We start from the raw sequence: 20,543 nt of genomic DNA on the forward strand, positions 1-20,543 counted from the left end.
AAGGGATGAGGGAAGCTCTGAGCCGTTTTATCCCAGAAGCTTTCACCTTACACCCAACCCCATCCTCCCTCCCTCTCTCTCACCCCCTCAGGGCCCTGGGGGAGCCAATTCTGGTCCCTACGCCTGTTTCCTCTGGTGGCTCCGGACCAGTTATCAGACTTTACAATCTGCAAGAAATGGCTACTATTTAAGGTCAAGTTTTGCCTACAAAAAGTGCATTCGAAGCAAGTGCTCCCTCTCTGTCTTTACGTTTCTGTTCCTGGTCAGCTTCATTGCACAAACGTCTTTTTCACACAGCAGCGTACACCTTCTCTCGGTCAGAGGAACATTTTGTGGCTTCCTGCCCCCTTTCTTGCTCTGAATCTTACAAAGAGAGAGAGAATGAGTGTTTTCAGACTGCTTAACCTCAGCCTCATACCTCACAAACCTGTTCAGATTTGTTCTCTGCACAGAAGCACCACCTTCACCTTCATAATGCACAGTTTATGCCTAGATGCCTCTTTCTTTCAAGCAATGACCCTCAATGTGTCTGGTGCCTCTGTAGATGACAGTTGTTCAGAGATAAACCACCTGTTTTCCACTCACAGAGAGCAGCGACATGTCGGGGGGGAAGCCGGATGTTTGCGCAAGCTGCACTGCGGTCGATGAACAGGGTCCAAAATTAGCACTTGCAAAGCATAGAATATTTTATTATATTAATTTACATTACCGTTCATAAGACTGGGATCTGTAATAATGTTTTTGAAAGACGTCTCTTATGATCACCAGTGTTGTATTTATTTAATCAGAAATACAGTAAAAACAGTAATATTGTCAAATTATTACAATTTCAAATATTTATTTTCTATTTTAAAATGTAATTTATTCATGTGATGGCAAAGCTGAATTTTCAGTATCATTACTCAGTTTTCAGTGTCACATGATCCTTCAGTAATCATTTTGATAATAAGAAATATTTCTTATTATCAATGTTGAAAACAGTTAATATGCTTAATATTTTTGTGGAAATCTTGGTACTTTTTCAGGATTAAAAGTTTAAAAGAACAGCATTTATTTGAAATAGGAATGTTTTGTAACATCATAAATGTTACTGTCTCTTGATCAGTTTAATCCATCTTTGCTGAATAAAAGTATACATTTCTTTAAAAAAAACTTACTGACCACTTTTGAACGGTAATGTATATTCTAAAAAAAAACATTTCATATACATTTTTATACGGCAATTTGTTTGGTTTTAAATTAATTAACTGTTGGCAATTTGAAAAGAGTTAATTTTAGACCCTGCCTACGAGTGTTTCTGACTGACTGAATCACCCGATGGAAAGCCAGTTAAACCTTTTTATATTGTGACACCCTGTCACCCCGCTCTTCTCTGACATGTACAGCTATCAATGAGTTCATTATCAGAGCAGTATGGCGATACTTGAACGAAAAAATGCATTTTATGTCAATACTTGACCTTACTGCAGTGTGTAGCGTCTTGCTGGCTAATCCAAAAGAGTGCTACTCCTCTAATATAGTTTAATAATAGACACTGCACTAATTTTTAGCTACCGTAGACAATGCTTTTAGTTGTCTTTGGCTTTCATTATAATAGCAAGTTTTGTTTTTGGTTTAGTCTCAAGTTAGCTTTTGTATCATCACTGAGATACTCAGCCCTCGTTTTTTTCCTGTACCTGAGGGTGTAGATGCCATTCCAGCTCAAAGTTTTGCTGATTCTGTCCATTCCTCCAAGCACACGGTGGGAGAGAGTTTGAGTGGAAAAGAAAGCAGGGATTGACGTAGAAGAGAAGGGCGTTTTTCCTCTCTCTCTCATAGACACACACACACACACAGACACCTTGAATTGTGGGAGTCAGCATAGCATGTTCTCCTGCGACGTCCACATCCTGTGTTTTAGGCACTTGTGAGTCAGACTCTTACAGGGTCATGTTCTGATCTTCAAACCAGATTGTGTGCTGTGTCTCAATGACACGTTGCAAAAAATCATGTTCTTAGTATGTTTGTCTTGTGAACATATCTAAAAAAAAATCTTCATACAAGATCAGTTTATTTGAGAAGCAAAATTGCGTTTGGCTTTCCTCTCCCTTTTTTAAAAACAAAAAACACATGACTGAAATAAGTGAATACATGTTTTTGAGTGATTTTACTACTTGACCGATTCATTCAGCGAGCTTTTCTGCAGGTTGCATCATTATGCCAGTAAGTTTTGACAAGCAAATGTCATTTTGTGAGTTATGAGGAAGCTCTGAAGCATTTACTGTAATTAACTGAATCTTTAAAAACCACAGTGTTGTTCATAATCAAAACAAGTCTTTATTAACATGTGAGTGCCTACAAATTGGAGAAAGGAACTTTGCTTAACGTATTCATTCAAAAACTGATTTGTTCAATTTATGCTTGTATTATCTTGCGCAGTTTTGCTTCTCAGGTCATTTAATCTTGTTTTAAAGATGTTTGAGTATATTACTGGAAAACATTTCTGCTTCGAAACTGATTTTTTGCTGTGCACATCAGCTCCCTGGGTTCTTGGGCTGGTTCGAACCTCAGACTCTGCTTCCTGAAACCCTCCTGAGGTCATGGGGAGCCTAGATTAGATAAATGAAGGAATACTATAAGCCAGATCACAGGTTTAAAAGCCGCACACTCTTTCACTGTTCAAGTCAAGCTTTTTCCTTTTTAAAAAGACAATTGATGTTCTTTTGTTTGTTTTGCTTCAATTTTTCTTCTATAAATGATAATGTCTGTGAATTTATGAACTTATAACTAATAAGGTTTTTTTGTACTTCTTTGAAAAACTGTATTTAATTTGTTCTCCTTAGAACACCTTCTGTAGGGCGCTGTTTTTCCTCGCTTCGTTCGTAACATTTTGTTTAGAAACCTCAGCCTTTCCTGAGGTGTGCTCTACTGGATCGAGACTGTTGTCAAAAGCTCATATACAAATATCTGTGTATATATATATATATATATATATATATATATATATATATATATATATATATATATATATATATATATATATATATATATATATATATATATATACACCTATGCTTACCTGTTAAGCCAACAAGCACTGATAAAGAATGCACCGCCTCTAGATGATTAGTTCCTGCTTGTGGACGTGCGAGACAACCACATTGACACATATGGCCGACGTCTGGCGTGCGTGGTGGGGTGCGAGATCTGTGTTTGAATGTTCCCCATTTCCTGTTATTTATACAATAGAGGCATTTATTCCAAGCCAAGGGTTTAAACCTTTTTAAGTAATAGAAAGCTTGTAGGCTATAATTGTGCCTAAGGCAGTCGTGAGACATACTGATGATGTTTACCTGAAAAATCAGGACCTAATCACTTTTATAAGTGTGATTTTATTAAGCTAATTTTATAAATCACCTGTATGGCCCCGCTTCTGAAACTTTAAAAGTTACAGTAGGGTAAAAATGTTATGAATTATGAATAATAAGATAATAAACCTCCTGCTCAGCAGTTTTGAATCAGTTGATTGTCATTATGGACGATTTGTTTGAGTTGTATCAATCTGTGATCTAATTGTAAATGATCCCTTCTTCAGCATTAGTTAGAGTGGGCACCATGTTTAATTTTTACGAAAAATCCTTGCGTAAAAATCAACTTCGTCCACCCTGATTAAAAATGCGGTCACATTTACCGTTTCTCAGCGAAATTTCGCATGCGAAGTATAGTTATTTAAATAGGAATCCGTACAATCTGGATTTTTGCGTGAAGGCGAAAACGTTCCCTAAACAAATTCGCTTGGTTTAAAAATGGTTTTTGTGTGAATTCTGCTTTGTACATTTCTACGAAATTTAGTTAATTTCACTGAAATTTCGCTAATGTGACCGCAACTTAAAATTATGTTTCTTCAAAAAATGTTTGTCGTTCACAAGAAGTTACCGTAAGACGTCTTCCCTCGCGCGTAATGCGCCTCAGACGCAATTTAAGTTCTTCCCGGCGGTCAGGAGACGTGTTGTACACGCGTCATTCTCTCAGACATTTGCCAAAGAAAAGCGAAAATAGTCTGTAAGGGAAATTTCATGATGCAGAGAGCCAGGCTTTATTCCGCTGAGTTTAGCCAGCGGATCCGTCTTCAGGTTTCAAATGTATTTTATCAGCACAACTAATTCTTCTAATCTTTTCTGATGGTTTTTCCTCTGAATTAACCTGCAGTGAGAGTGGTGTGCAAAATGCTGGCACCTTTTTAATAACTATTTTAGAAAGACAATATTTGCACCTTAATCCCATACCAAAACAACATCACATTCTTAAAGGGACAGTTCACCCAAAAATTACGATTCTGTCATCGTGCTCTTCCTCATGTTCCAGTATTTGCATGATTTTGTGGAAAGACGTTTATAAAAATGTTCATGCTGCGCTTTTCACAATGTAAAATTGACAAAAACACCATAAAAGTGTTTCACATGACTCCAACTCAAGTTTTCTGAAGCCATAAAATAGTTTTGTGAGGAGAAAAGACAGAAATTTAAGTCATTACTGCATACTTTTATTGTGCTTTTTGGCGTATGGAAAAATGCAGCATGGACATTCTTCAAAATGTCTCTTTTTTTGGTTGTTTTACGCAAGAAAGTTAGCCATACTGAATTAGAATGACACGAGGCTGCATAAATGATGCAGGAATTACATTTTTGTGTGAATTACCCCATAAAGATCGATCCCATCTCGCCAGTGTCCCCTCATGATTGTCATTATTTCGTGACCCCTGCGTATCCAGAGGGGGAAATATGTGTATTTTAACAAATTGTCATTGTTAGCGAGAATTATAATGCGTTGAATGATAACACAGCTTATCTGAAAGTCCCCACATGATGCATCTTTAGAATCTGATCCCATCCCATGATGCCCCGTCATGACGTTCACCCCTCTTTTTTCTATTTAGAAGATGCCTCTTAGCAAATTGCCTCTATGAAACAGAAATTCCTATATTAGCTATAAAGATTATGATATTACCCTTTTGTGCTAGATTGTCTCTTGAATGTAATGGATTTTGTACCTGTATTTTTCTAATTCCAATCCAGTCTTTCTGTATGCGGTGGCTTTATATGGAGGAGTTCTAGGCTGCTTCCTTACGTGAATAATTTGTAAAAACTTCCAGTCATCCTCGAGACACAAACCCTGACCTCCGAAGTGTGCCACCATCATATCTGGCATCAAATATCTTTCACTTTTACACGTTTAGACCCGAAACATGCAATAGCACCGATCACAGATATCAGTTGCCAAACCTTTCCACGTTTCACCTTCTCTACTCGTTTCGAGTCTTAATAACCTTGAATATGCACCCTGTCAACGATGAAGATTTTCTCTGCTCTGTACAAGAATGTACGTTCATGGCTTTAGATGCAGTTGTGGTGCCGTCTTTTTAAATGCTTACCCGAGATCCTGTTCTTGATTCCTCTAAGGAGTTTATACTTGTGTGCTTGATCTGATTATTGTCACTAGTACTGTATAATGCAATGTATGGATCTGATTGTTACAGCCCAGTTGTTGATGCAGCCTTGCCTTACTGATCCCCTGCGTAGAGAGGGACCCCTTTGCCATTGCCCCTCTCACTGAGTCTTATGTCATAACACTGTCTGCTGACGCAAATGTTATTCTTTAAACAACTATTAAAGTAACATACATATAAATATGTCTGCCTGCAGTCTTGCTTTCTGTTCATGAAAGTCACTGATAGACTTATACATGGTGGGTTTAATCTTACAAGAATCCTTTTCATTCATTCAGAAAAAGTAGTTTTAGACTATTTTAGTTTTAGATTTTTGATTAGTTAACCATTATTAGTAGTATTATTATCAATCATTATTTTTTACATTTTTAATTTTGTATTGTTTTTTTATTTATCTGATGCATTTTATTTCATTTTTTAACTTGATATTAATATTCATTTTATTCATTAAAAATTATTATTATTTAAAATATGAATTCAATCAAAGAATACATTTTTACACTTACAATGATGATGTGATTTTATTTTTGATAAACTAGCAATAAAATCAACTTAAACTTGGCAATAATTAAAATAAAATCCTGTTTTGTTTTTTAACCCAATTGCTGGGATGAGCCTTTTGGGACTTTTTTGTTAGTTTGTTTGTTCGGTTTTTTGTAGTTTTTGTGTTATGCAACTCCTGAGTCAGACATAATCCAGTGTTTGGGTAGTTTTCAGATCCAGCCGTAACCCAGCGGTTTAGTTGTTTATCGCGGGGATTTTTGTTGTGCTCTTAAGGACAGAGCAGTTCTAAATGCCATCGAATTTATGCATTTCTTCTGTAAAATTTGTGTACATTTTATATATAAAATCATTGCTGTGCTGTATCATTCAATTTTATGCAGAACATACAGGCGAGCGGTGTAAACAAGTGTTGCTCGTGACGGCCTTGTCACGTGATAGATAGCCTAAGCCTGATGCTTTGCATAAAATAAACGATTTCATTCATAAAAATACAGAATACAAATACTTTGTATGTTAAAATATGCCCTCGGAGCTGTTGACTGTGTTTATGGGCAGGTTATGGAGGCAGTCGCAGTATATTTAGTGAAACACAGGGCGGCGGCGTCGTTATAGCAGCCAGTTCCCCACCGAACACGATTCCAGTTCGGGAACGAGAGCCAGTGCTGTTACCTGGAAACGGAATAACAGACTGGTTGATTACATGTGAATTTGTTCTGTTTAATGTTTCATTTTTACTTTTAATGTTTGTTAAATGAGTTTAATTAGGCAGTATAGCCTACATATTGATATGAACAATGCTGTAAATGATAAATAAAGGACATTATCATGCAAACCAGTGGTTGTAGAGTATTTTACAAAAGTTTAGAGGATTTAAGTTAATCTGTAAACATTATTTCATGCATAAAGTAAAAAAGAATCTAGTATTATGAAAACGAATCAACCCATTAGCTGTGAAATCAACCCAGTTTGCTGGGTTAAATTAACCCAAAATGTGTTCTGTCCTATATTTTACAGCCCTTGGGTTAAAACCAAATTGGGTTGTTTTTAACCCAGTGTTTTTTAGTGTACATTTTTATTTAAATAATATATTATTTATTTAAATTAAGATACATTGTTGATTCTACATTAATTTGGGGGCTGTAAATAATTCAAAATAACAATAATGCAAATAATATTTATCACTGTTGTTATCAATACAATGTTATCTTTATTTTTTTTATAAAACCTAAAGGTTAAAATACCCGAAACACAAAAAGAGGTTCTGTGGTTCACTTATTTAGGCTAGTACAGTTGGTGGTAGAGCATGATAAAAAGTAAAGGTACTGCCTACATTCATTTAGATATGGAGGTCAACAGTGTAAATCTGAAGTAGATAGACTCTGCATGCGATTATACAGTGATGTCTTTATTGGCTATTCACCACTTAATTATTTTCATCGTCAGTTTCACACTGTGTATGTGTGAGGGTAAGTAACTGATATTTGTGGTGAATTTTATTATTATTATTATTATTAACAGAAGATTATTTGATTTAAAGTGAGCATACTCTTGAAAACAATGTTTCTGGCTAATGTAGTAAAGTGTTTTAGTCTGATGCTATAAGATGCTGTTGTTTTTTGTTTGTTTGTTCTTTGTTTTTAGAAAATCATATTTGTTTAATAAAAAACAAAATCTATACAACTTGTGACCCATTCAAAATGTTATCCTAATTTTGAACAGTGCAGTACCATTCATAGACCATATGCTGTAGAATTCCATTTCTATTGAAGACTATTTCTGTTTATTATTTACTTTTGCACATTAAATGGAAAAAAAAATAATAATGCAGAAGAAAGTAAAAAAAAAAATTACAAAATTTCTATTAAGAAAACAGTTGAGCTGAAGTACCTTTTAATTTCATTCTACAGGTGCGTTTGTTTTCAGAGCAGTTGAAGGAGAAACTGTCGATCTGCCCTGCTACTCACCCCCTAATAACAGTAAAAAAGTTTCTGTAGCGTGGACAAAACATAGTACAAACAGCACAACTATTTGTAAATGGATGATTGATATCATTACGGGATCTCTCTCTGGAGACTGCATTCCTCGTTTCAACGGAACGTCTTTTACACTAAGTATAGAAAATGTTCAGCCCAGTGACTCTGGTCATTACAGCTGTAAAACAACAAGAATAATTCCACCACCTTCAATAGACAACACCACAAATCTGACACTCCAAGTCGCAGGTCAGTGTCATTCATACAAAAAAATTTTTTTTAAGGGGCTTACATCTTGTAGGTAATTACAGCTGTAAAACAATGATGTATACCACCACCATCATTGGACAAAAGCTCATCTCTAATACTCCAAGTTGAAGGTGGTTGTAACTTTCATAATTTTTTATTTATTTGAAATATCTGATTATTGTTGACTATCACCAAGAGGTCCCTATGTGCAATAGTAATGTAGTAACGTTAAACAAGTCACCATGAATACCTGAGCTCATGTTGGTGTTGTTCATCTCCCTCCGCTGCAGTTCGTCCTCATCTGTCTCTGCAGAAACTGAACAGCAGTAATGACACCTGTGTCCATCTGCTCTGCTCTCTGGAGGGACTGACGCCTGAGCAGGTGAACTTCACCTGGGGCCGAGAGGGTCATCCTGGGTCACTTCATCCATTCACATCTTATGCCATGAACAGTGAGCTGCATCTGTGTAAACCTGACTGGAGTGACGGAGACACAATCACCTGTTACGCCAGCTACTCAAGCACACAAACACAGTACAGTAGAAACATTAAGCTTGACTTCAGTCATGAAGGTGAGTGATTTTAAAATGGGAAAAAAATTTAATGGTTATTCATATACAGTTGAAGTCAAAACTTTCAGAATCTGCAAAATGTTAATTATTTTACCAAAATAAGAGGGATCATACAAAATGCATGTTATTGTTTATTTAGTACTGACCTGAATAAGATATTTCACATAAAAGATGTTTACATATAGTTCACAAGATAAAATAATAGTTGAATTTATAAAAATGACCCTGTTCAAAAGTTTACATATGCTTAATTCTTAATACTGTGTTGTTACCTGAATGATCCACAGCTGTGTTTTGTTTAGTGATAGTTGTTCATGAGTCCCTTGTTTGTCCTGAACAGTTAAACTGCCTGCAGCTGTTCTTCAGAAAAATCCTTCAGGTCCCACAAATTCTTTGGTTTTCCAGCATTTATGTGTATTTGAACCCTTTCCAACATTGACTATATGATTTTGAGATCCATCTTTTCACACTGAGGACAACTGAGGGACTCATTTGCAACTATTACAGAAGATTCAAACGCTCACTGATGCTCCAGAAGGAAAAACCATGCATTAAGAGCCGGGTGTGAAAACTTTTGAACAGAATGAAGATGAGTAGTTTCTTGTTTTGCCTAAATATCTTTTTTTTTTTTTCATTTAGTACAGCCCTTCAGAAGCTACAGAAGATACTTACATGTTTTCCAGAAGACAAATTAAGTTAAATTTACCTTGATCTTCAAATTCAAAAAGTTTTCACTCCCGGCTCTTAATGCATGGGTTGTGGACTATATGTAAACATCTTTTATGTGAAATATCTTATTCAGGTCAGTATTAAATAAACAATAACATGCATTCCGTATGATCCCTCTTATTTTGGTAAAATAATTAACATTTAGCAGATTCTGAAAGGTGTATTTAAAGTTTTGACTTCAACTGTAGAAGCACTAATTAGAACTCATTACTTTCCAAGCATGATAAATCACAAAGGGCACTGTAGAATGATGCGTCTAATTTTCATTGGACTCATTTTACAAAAGCAAATGATTAAATGTAATTAAATTAAACATTAAAAACAATTTTAGATAAACTAACTAACCATAAAAATGTCAATAAAAATATAACTAACATATCAACCAATCCAGCAGGCCAAACTGAGATCCATCTTCCAGTTTGTGTGGTCCTTTTCAGCATCTTCATCATCAGCATCGTTTTCATCTGCATGTTGTTCTTCATATTGCAATCTAAGAAAAACCGCATTTTGCACATTTTTGATAAATCCGAAATTTGACCGTTTAAAAATAAGACCTAAATATTTATTGCCATTCAGTAAAAACACAGTGTGCAATTCTTTTAGAATCTCTGATCTCTATTTAATTTGATCTGAATATGAGCTTAAGTTATTAAGCACAAAAGCCGAGCTGACAAATCTCTTTTTATTGAACCTATGGATGAGAAATGCGTCTTTATTGTTGAAACATTTCATAAGTTCTTTTAGCTTTGAACTAATGTTTGCAAAACACTCGTGTCTCATTCTGCAGATAAGGACCATCAGCATAAGAGCATCGGAAGAACATAAGTCATTCTCTTACTGTAATATTTGTAAAAGTATTGTCTTTTAGATTTTTCACTGTATGCTTTAATGCAAAGGTTAAATACATAACTCACATGTTGTATGATGTATAATAAACCGCAGATAGGCCTACTTCTCTGTTGTCTGTGTAATTAGCATCACTAAACAAAAATATTTAGATATTTTGATTTTGAAACTTTTTAATAAAATGGAAACTGAAGGTGTCATATGACTTGGTGTATATACATATATGCCCTTAAAGGGATAGTCCACTTAGATTGTGGGAGGATGCATGGACAGGAAGTTCAATGCTCAGGGTATTTGCGCACCGAAGTGTCACACTAAGCGCAGCTCATTGAAGTGTTCAGTTGACATGTTTTTAAGATGGATTACAAACTGCCTTTTATTTTTTACTTTAACTTTTCTCCCAAATACTGGTAAGAGACTTCATTTCTGTTTCCCTTGCCTTTTTAATGTAAAACAAATAAGTTTCATTGTAATGTCTCACTTGTGACTTAGTATTAACTGACTAATAATAAAGATCTTGGTGATGGACCTAATAATTGTGGTAGATTTTCTGTGATCTTTTTTGTGTGATTTATTTGCTGTATTATTGAAGGCAACATTCTGTTGTCAGCTACACTGAAATGTGTCTCAATCCACAGATGCAGAGAATGTTTTCAGAGCAGTTGAAGGAGAAACTGTCGATCTGCCCTGCTACTCACCCTCTAATAACAGTAAAAAAGTTTCTGTAGCGTGGACAAAACATAGTACAAGCAGCACAACTATTTGTAAATGTATGATTTATATCATTACGGGATCTCTCTCTGGAGACTGCATTCCTCGTTTCAACAGAACGTCTTTTACACTAAGTATAGAAAATGTTCAGCCCAGTGACTCTGGTCATTACAGCTGTAAAACAACAAGAATAATTCCACCACCTTCATTAGACAAAACCACAAATGTGACACTCCAAGTCGCAGGTCAGTGTCATTCATACATTTTTTTTTTTTTTTTTAAGTGTTTACATCTTGTAGGTAATTACAGCTGTAAAACAAGATGATGTATACCACCACCATCATTGGACAAAAGCTCATCTCTAATACTCCAAGTTGAAGGTGGTTGTAACTTTCATAATTTTTTATTTATTTGAAATATCTGATTATTGTTGACTATCACCAAGAGGTCCCTATGTGCAATAGTAATGTAGTAACGTTAAACAAGTCACCATGAATACCTGAGCTCATGTTGGTGTTGTTCATCTCCCTCCGCTGCAGTTCGTCCTCATCTGTCTCTGCAGAAACTGAACAGCAGTAATGACACCTGTGTCCATCTGCTCTGCTCTCTGGAGGGACTGACGCCTGAGCAGGTGAACTTCACCTGGGGCCGAGAGGGTCATCCTGGGTCACTTCATCCATTCACATCTTATCCCATGAACAGTGAGCTGCGTCTGTGTAAACCTGACTGGAGTGACGGAAACACAATCACCTGTTACGCCAGCTACTCAAGCACACAAACCCAAAGAAGCATACAACTCACTTCACAGAAATATTCTAACAATGGTGGGTCATTTTAACTACCTATCACTTTAAGCAGGACAAACCAGAGTAAAGTGTACCAGTTCAGCAATGCCGTTCAGTGGCCTTCAAACTTTCCAAAGAAATTAATTAAAATGATTTAATAATTATAAAAATAAATCAATAAATCAACTAACCTGAGATCTATCTTTTTCCAGATTTCGAAAATAACTTTCCAGTTGTTTGCGTGGCCATTTTCATCTTCTTCATCATCTGCATTGTTTTCATCTGGACACTGTTCTGCGTGTCCAAACATAAGATCTCCAAATGACACTCTAACGTAATAATTATATATAAATTATGCTTTTCTATAGCAGAAAGAAGTGTGTGTGATTCGTCTAGAATCTCTAGTCCAGTTTTAATTTGATTTGAATGTGAACAATGTAGTGTCTGTAAAAGACTTGTGTCATCCTGCAGAGTCTGATGCTGCCCTGGACCATCAACATGGGAGCTTTAGAAGAGTAAACAGGCTGTAATATTAAAAAAAGAAAAATAAATAAAAGTATGATGCTTTGCACTACGCTGTCTTAGAAATGGCTATGTTTTTTGTTTGTTTGTTTTCTATAACTTTAATGTAAGCAAATGTCCCTTGACTATGCTGTTAAGATCAAAATACTTCTGTTTTTTGTACTCAGTATTACTTCTAAATAAGTATCTAATATACAAAGAATTGTCTTGTTCAATAATTGCATAAAACCAAGCTTTTTTATTCAAATGAAAGCTGAAGGTGTCATATGACTTGGTGCTCTAAATATGGTGTCCTGCCTCATTTAAAGGGATAGTTCCCAAAAATAAAATTTGTCATCATTTCCTAACCATGGTAATGTTGCAAATCTGTATGACTCACTTTCTTTGTAAAACATTAAAGAACATATTTTGAGAAATTAGAATCATTTTCCATATAATAAAAGTCAATGATCACCAAAACAAACCTTAAATGTTTCCTCAGAAGAGGGAAAAAAATAGTATGTGTGTTTAGAATTACATGAGAATGAGTAAGTGATGACATCATTTTCATTTGGCAGCGGCTATTTGCACTCAGTGTAGATAGCAATTAAATGCTATTTACACTAAGTGCAAATTGCATATTTTTTAGCGATGGATGCTATTTACACTAAGTGCAAATAGCTATAGATTATATTTACACTGTTAAAATAGCAAGATTTTCTGCTATTTATACTACTTATTGCAAATAGTGGCAATTATCTGCAACTCAGTATTGTTGTACATTATAAAACAGTACGTATTGAGTGCAAATTATAGTTTTAATTCAAATGATTAAATGAATGCCACCTTATTGGGACAATAAAGCCCTCCCTACATCTACCCTAACCCTACCCGATACTCTTATTTTCAAATTTTGATTATTTCCTTAGTTTTTATTTAAAATAAATGCCTTTCTGATGCAATATGAGATTTGAAAAGGGAGAAAAAAAAAAGTTCGGCAAAAGGCGGGCTCGAACTCGGGTCGACCTGCGCCACTGAAGCTGAATAGGCATCTTATTTTAGTGTTGACTAACTCAATCACACGTTAGTGGGCGGAGTTAGTGTAAATAGCCTAATACATTCTATGATTATTGTAGATAATACTTTAGTGCTGCAAATTCATCACCATTTTGATCAAATTTGAGTTTTTGCAGGCGAGTGTTTGGAAGCGTCATTTTCCTTTATACAATAAAAATAGATTGGCTGTCAAGTTCTATTAACTTTGCTTGGTTTATTACAGCCCTGTTCCCCTTACATACTAAACTAAAATTACACCACTACACTGTCCCTGGTGACCCCTCAAAATATTAATACCATGACGCTTCTCTCTGTAGCCTACTGTAGGAGGATTGTGAAATTCTGTGGTCTCCCTTTCATGAATGCTTTTGGAAAGCAGAACCTCTGAAAAACAGACTCCATGTACTTATACCCCTCCAGGTTTCAAAATAAAATGCATTTTTAAAAATATTACAGTACTCTTTATTTCCATTTCCTCTATGCCATCAAATACACAACCACGGGTTTGTTCAAGAACAAAGATTTCTTTCAAGATAAAAGACATTCTGTTCACAGAAAACAGATCACGTCTATAAACACAGTCATTTCCGAAGGCGAGCGAGCAATGCTGGTGAAGGTAAAGATCATTTTAAACAAGCACAATTTATATCAAAGTGAATCTCTGAGTGTTTGACCAACGGAAGTAGGATTTTTTTGACTTGTGATCTAGATTGTGGGTGGGCACATGGCCAGGAAGTTGCTCACTCAGTGTGTGTGTGTTCGTGTGCAGAAGTGTCACACACTCTGAACGCATCAACATGTTTTTAAAGTGGATTACAAACGGTCTTTTATTTTTAACTTTAATTTATCATACAGGTAAGAGACTCCAGTTCTGTTTTAAAGCAAAGCCTAATTTCTCAGTTGTGATTTAGCCTATACTATAACAATGTTTTGACTAAGGATCCCAGTGATAAGTTTCAAAAATACATCTCATATGTGGTCAATTTACTGTGATCTCTTTCACAGTGGATGTGATTCATTTGCTGTATTACTGAAGGCTGCACTGAAATGTGTCTCAATCCACAGATGCAGAGAATGTTTTCAGAGCAGTTGAAGGAGAAACTGTCGATCTGCCCTGCCACTCACCCCCTAATGACAGTAAAAAAGTTTCTGTAGAGTGGACAAAACATAGTACAAACAGCACAACTATTTGTAAATGTATGATTGATATCATTACGGGATCTCTCTCTGGAGACTGCATTCCTCGTTTCAACAGAACGTCTTTTACACTAAGTATAGAAAATGTTCAGCCCAGTGACTCTGGTCATTACAGCTGTAAAACAACAAGAATAATTCCACCACCTTCAATAGACAAAACCACAAATGTGACACTCCAAGTCGCAGGTCAGTGTCATTCATAAATTATTATTGTTTACTGCTTGTAGGCTATAGGCTAGATGTCAGTAATAAACATCATAACATTTCTCTCCGCTGCAGTTCGTCCTCATCTGTCTCTGCAGAAACTGAACAGCAGTAATGACACCTGTGTCCATCTGCTCTGCTCTCTGGAGGGACTGACGCCTGAGCAGGTGAACTTCACCTGGGGCCGAGAGGGTCATCCTGGGTCACTTCATCCATTCACATCTTATCCCATGAACAGTGAGCTGCGTCTGTGTAAACCTGACTGGAGTGACGGAGACACAATCACATGTTACGCCAGCTACTCAAGCACACAAACCCAAAGAAGCATACAACTCACTTCACAGAAATATTCTAACAATGGTGGGTCATTTTAACTACCTATCACTTTAAGCAGGACAAACCAGAGCATAATATATCATTTAATAAACCACTATCAATAACAATTCAGCAAATTTACACTAACCTAAATTGCTTTTAGTCACACACATACTTGTTTAAATGTTAGAAATGTAGAACAGTTTGTTTAAATAACAGGCTTCGAATTTAACCAGACTAAAATACGTATGTGACCCTGGACCACAAAACCAGTCATAGGGGTCCATTTTTTGTTAAAATATTGAATAAATAAGCTTTCCATTGATGTATGGTTTGTCAGAATCAGACAATATTTGGCTGAGATACAACTATTTGAAAATCTGGAATCTGAGGGTGCAAAAAAATCGAAATGTTGAGAAATTCGCCTTTAAAGATGTCCAAATGAAGTTTTTAGCAATACATACTACTAATCAAAATGTAAGTTTTGATATATTAACGGTAGGAAATTTTCAAAATATCTTCATGGAGCATGATCTTTACTGAATATCCTAATCATTTTTTGGCATAAAAGAAAAATCAATAATTTTGACCCATACAATGTATTGTTGGCTATTGTTACAAATATACCCGTGCAACTTATGACTGGTTTTGTGGTCCAGGGTCACATATATGATGTGAAGGATCTATGTGTGTACACCTGTGTACCTCCAAATACTTAATAACAACTTATTTAAATGTTTTTGATGTTCTTAAGCAGTTCTGTCAAGCAATATGTCAAGGTTATTTTATATACAATTTAGATATAGCGTTCTGAGTTACAGTATGTCTCTGTGATGGTCTCTAGCAGACTGCTTGGTCCAGTCAGTTGAGATTGTTGCTTTTTTCCTTTTGTCTGTCAAACATTCATCTGTCTGATGTTCATGATCTGATCGTACCCTGTTAATGACCATTACAGTTGTCCAGCTGTTGATCATCTCATGCAGTGCTGCTGCAGGCCTCATCCTCTGCATCATCCTCATCATTGTTATTTGCAAATGTGAGTATGATTATGTTTGATTCTTTAACAATTATTATAACTCAGATTAAATAACATTAAAGAACTGTGACTGATAAAAATAGGAAACAGAATATGAAGAAAGTTTTTTTTTTTTTTGTCATATGTTAATAATGCAAGTTTAGAAATAGTTTGACAGTTAAAAAAGAAGGCAAGAATTTGAGGGAAATAATGACAGTCGCCCTCCCTCTGTTCAAACACCTCTCTGTCTCAATACATCAGCATCCTTCTCTATGTCTATTTCTGCTTTCTGTCACCGTGACATATGCACAGCATTTTTATATTTTCAGGAAAATATCTCAAACTAAAAACAGTGAATGCCTGTTTGTAGCATATAGTGAACCAAAGCTAAGATGGTTGGACAGTTTGCTAGTCCTAGCTGATCTAGTCTTCCTCGTATTCCAGCCTGACCAGCTATAAAACCCCTATAAAACCATACAACATGACCGGTGAAAACCAGCTTGAAGAGACTGGGAGACCTGTTTAATCCAGTTAAGAACAACAAGCTGGCTGGATTTATATATTATTTTCAGTAGGGACCAAGTTACCACAGTTTAAAGTTTAACAAAACAGAAAACGATACCTTTAGTAGCCAGTTACATAAGGAAGGTAAACAGGTAAAGTAAATTTTATCCACTAGATGGTGACAAAAGCAAACGCCTACTCGTTCCAAACTGAAACAGGCCTTTTTTCTGTCTTTGTAATTGCCAGAATTTTTTTTTCTGTCTAACTTGGCGTCTAATTGTCTAACTTGGTGTTTAATTTTGTAGGCAGAAAGCAAGATGAAAATGGATCTATAGTGTTCAGCAATAAAGTCTATGAGAACTTCAGTTTCGCCATGACCCGTCAGAACACACAGTCCCATGATAAACCACAGCCAGAAGAGTGTATTTATGAGAACTAACTGCTGCTGCTTGTATAAGCTTTGCTTTGCACCCAGATCAGCCCAGTTGTTACGAAGGCAGTATGATGTAGGCAAAAGTATGTGAAGTGGTTTTGCTAACATATTTGATGGTGCAATGCGAATATGAAGCAAAATCTTGCTGTATTGTTTACAATGCCTTCACTGACTTCAAAAACTGTAAGCAGGCACTTTCAACAATCAGTATTTTGTCAGGCAACTCTGTTCTTGTTGCACTATAGGTGCAGTAAACTGTTATGTCTTCTAAATTAAATTGAATTAAGTTATGATAATGAGCAAGGATCTCATATGCGTTTTCTTTCATACAATACCAATGCATTATTAAAATTTCTCTTTGCACTTTTTATTGTTTTTGGTATGATATTTAGACTAATTATATCGTAAAATTTCATTACTTGTAAATAAATCATACATTATAAGTTTTGTGTCAAAGCCTCTCTGCTGTCAAACCAAACTTTGCAGAAAATGATATCACTCTTATTCACATCTCTGTCCTCTGATTATCTTTGGGTTGCAATGAAAAATGCAAAAATCACTTGATCACTTAATAATGGGCATAGTTGGAGCTAAGTTATTGTGTGAATGCATGCCTATGGTTTAGTGAAAATGTATATATTTAGAAACTTTGCTCCTTTTAGCACAAGGTGCCTCACAGATCTGAAACTAAACTTTTGGTCTAAATGGGAATTTAGATTGTGTTCTTATTTATATTTCTCAATGTGTGTATCTACAGTATGAATGAGTGAGTCATTTATTAGAATGTTTCTATTAATTTCCTCTTTGTACAATGTATAATAAATACAAAAAGGAATTTGATGGGATTCAGATGTGTTACTGTCGACCGCTCATAACCAATGCTTTACTTAGAGGAAATCACCACCTTAACCCATGAGACACTTAAGCAAAACACATGAGGCAGATGCAACGCACAACGCTTTTCATGGACAGAGAGATGGTGAGTGTATGTTTCATATGAAGATACTGTATTTGAAAACTATTATAGATAAATATGAATATTATGCAACTTGAAAGCATCTTTTGCTTTGGTTTTTATATTAAAACAGTAGTTATTCATATCACTCTATTTTAAAAAGTACCAGAAGGGATAGTTCAACCAGAAACATAAATTCTGTCATCATTAACTCACCCTCATGTTGTCACAAATCTGTGACTTTCATTTTTTTCTCTTTTTTCCTCCGTTTTTTTCTTTGATCAGTTGGTGGATACTTCTGTCTTCAGCTTTCTGTAAAAAAATTAAATAAAAAATTATGAATAATATGACAAATATCTTATAACTAAATGTACAGTTTATAGCATGGCATGAGAATTTGTTTTCCAGCATTTGGCACTGCGGCAGTGAATCACACTACAACTTTATGTCAATCATGGAGAGTCTGCCAAAATAAGATGCAACTACAGCCGAACAGATGACACAGAAATCATGATAGTGGATCTTAAGACATTATATGATACATGCATATGTTCATACATACATTTGAATTCATGGAAAAAACTAATTTGTAAAGATCACATCAGATTCATATGGATTTCAGAGGCTGAGGAAATATCATTTGACTTATTAAATCTCCGTATTAAGGATACCGGCACATACACCTGTACTTTGAGGAGGGTTGCAAAACCACCTCAAGTGGATCTGGGAGTTCAAAGAGTTCAAGTTATTGGTAAATCATTTCTTTATAATCAGAAAAAAATGTACTATGCAATATTATTATAATAATCATTTTGTATGAATCCTTTCACTATTTTCAGTGTATCCCGTCTTGTCGCTGTCCTGTGTGAAGGGGCCTGATGGATCGCCCATGATTCTGTGCTCTGTGGAATTTTACCATGATTCTCTTGAACAGTTGTGGATCAGAGACGGAGACATCCTCAAAAGCTCATACTCAAACAAATCATTCGATGGATCATTTAGTCAGCAATCATACCTTACACTACCACCACAAACTTTCAATGATACAATCTACTCCTGCTGGGTAAACCACTCTTCCTTAAACAAACCACTCATGGCCAATGTATCAAGCTCTGTCATGAAAAAGGGGGTAAGTTTTTCTTGTTTAAATGTGTTATATACTGTACGACCTAAAGACATATCAGTAAGAAATAGCCTATAATGTGGTTTATAACTGGCTTTTGCAATAATTCTGTCTTGTAGATTTAATTGAGGCTCTGGCAGTGGCATTTGTTATCTCTGCAGTTTTAACAGTCTTTTTGGTGATTTTTGTAGTCCTGTTGGCACATGTCTCAGGTATGAACTCTGTCTATATTAAGCATCTTATTTTTGATTTCTATTTTAAATGTCATTCTGATTCTGTAACTGAATACTGGAATGCTTATTACCAGTTCTTAATTTGATTGGTAAACCCAATGACCTCAGTTGTCTACGAACATGATCGTATACAAATGTACAGATGTTACAGGGCTCCAGACTGCGGCTAAAATGGTCGCATTTTCCACAAAAAAATAAAAATAAAATTAATTTGCGAGTAAAATTTTTGCTGACATCGCCACTTCCGACTAGCCTATATAAACTTACATGTTGTGACTTAAAATTTAAATGTAACGCCTTTTTTTCCTGCTTGTTTTGCGATCATATCTTTTGCTATGTTGGCGTAATAATAAACTGAGACGATGTGCATCATACTTTTAGAGGAGAAAAAAGTTTTTGTGAAAAAAAAAAAGCTAAAAGCATGGCTCCAGTTGGCAGCTTGAGATAATCGCAATAAATAATCGCAATAAGTTCCCTGTCGAAAGGGAACTCCCGTTGTGTCGTCAAATTTTATTGACGACTGCTAATGGGGAAACTCCTGTTTACTCTTTTACTGAAGCCAGATTGGTTAACGTTTGTGTACTGCACAAACCAATGGCGCTTGAGCCTGCCAAAAGGGGGGTGGGGGGAGCGCCATTTCATCAGAATCTTCTCCTTCAGCGATGAGACCATCTCTTCGCTGACTCTACACGAAGCCGAAGAAGAAAGCTAGAAAGCTTACCTGCTCTACGCTGCTCTTCACTGCTCCCGCCGTCGAATCCAGCCATCGGCAGTGGACGATTTCCCCAGCGGCCATCCGACGAGGAAAAGAGCACATTTCTGAGCAAATTCCAAGCGCGTTGTTGCAAATGTTGCTTTGCAAGTGTAGCTTGTGCAGGGATCCCCTGCATTACGATGACTGGCACAATGAGTGCGTCACATGTCTGGACGTCGCCCACACAGAGGCTACACTCACCGGGGCTTCGTGTCCTCACTGCAAGGATATGAACCTTGCTCGCCTTCTCTTGCGGATTCTCCGTGATTTGGACCAGTCTGGCCGAGATCACGGCACGTTCGCAGAATTGCGAACGGCCACGGACTTGACTCTGCACGCTACCAAGGCAACGACGCAGGCGGTGGTCAAGGCCAGGCCAACCTGGTGGTGCTGGAGCAC

At 36.1% G+C, this 20,543-nt stretch overlaps 1 protein-coding gene and 1 long non-coding RNA gene across 2 annotated transcripts; both read left to right on the top strand.

The window, feature by feature from the left end:
* The first annotated feature begins 10,638 nt into the window (after positions 1–10,638).
* On the top strand, positions 10,639–12,427 carry LOC306866229. Its single transcript, XR_013783932.1, has 5 exons — positions 10,639–10,768; positions 10,997–11,314; positions 11,609–11,893; positions 12,067–12,188; positions 12,326–12,427. It is a non-coding gene; the product is annotated as an uncharacterized lncRNA (long non-coding RNA).
* A 1,732-nt stretch (positions 12,428–14,159) lies between these two features.
* Positions 14,160–17,917, top strand: LOC306866116 (uncharacterized protein). Its single transcript, XM_079411140.1, has 5 exons — positions 14,160–14,266; positions 14,477–14,794; positions 14,888–15,172; positions 16,083–16,163; positions 16,952–17,917. Exons 1-5 carry the CDS (start codon positions 14,209–14,211, stop codon positions 17,083–17,085), a joined length of 876 nt encoding a protein of 291 aa, XP_079267266.1. The 5' UTR covers positions 14,160–14,208; the 3' UTR covers positions 17,086–17,917.
* Positions 17,918–20,543: the final 2,626 nt, after the last annotated feature.

This window comes from Barbus barbus (assembly GCF_936440315.1).
Source record: "Barbus barbus genome assembly, chromosome: 47".
NCBI classification, from domain to species: domain Eukaryota; kingdom Metazoa; phylum Chordata; class Actinopteri; order Cypriniformes; family Cyprinidae; genus Barbus; species Barbus barbus.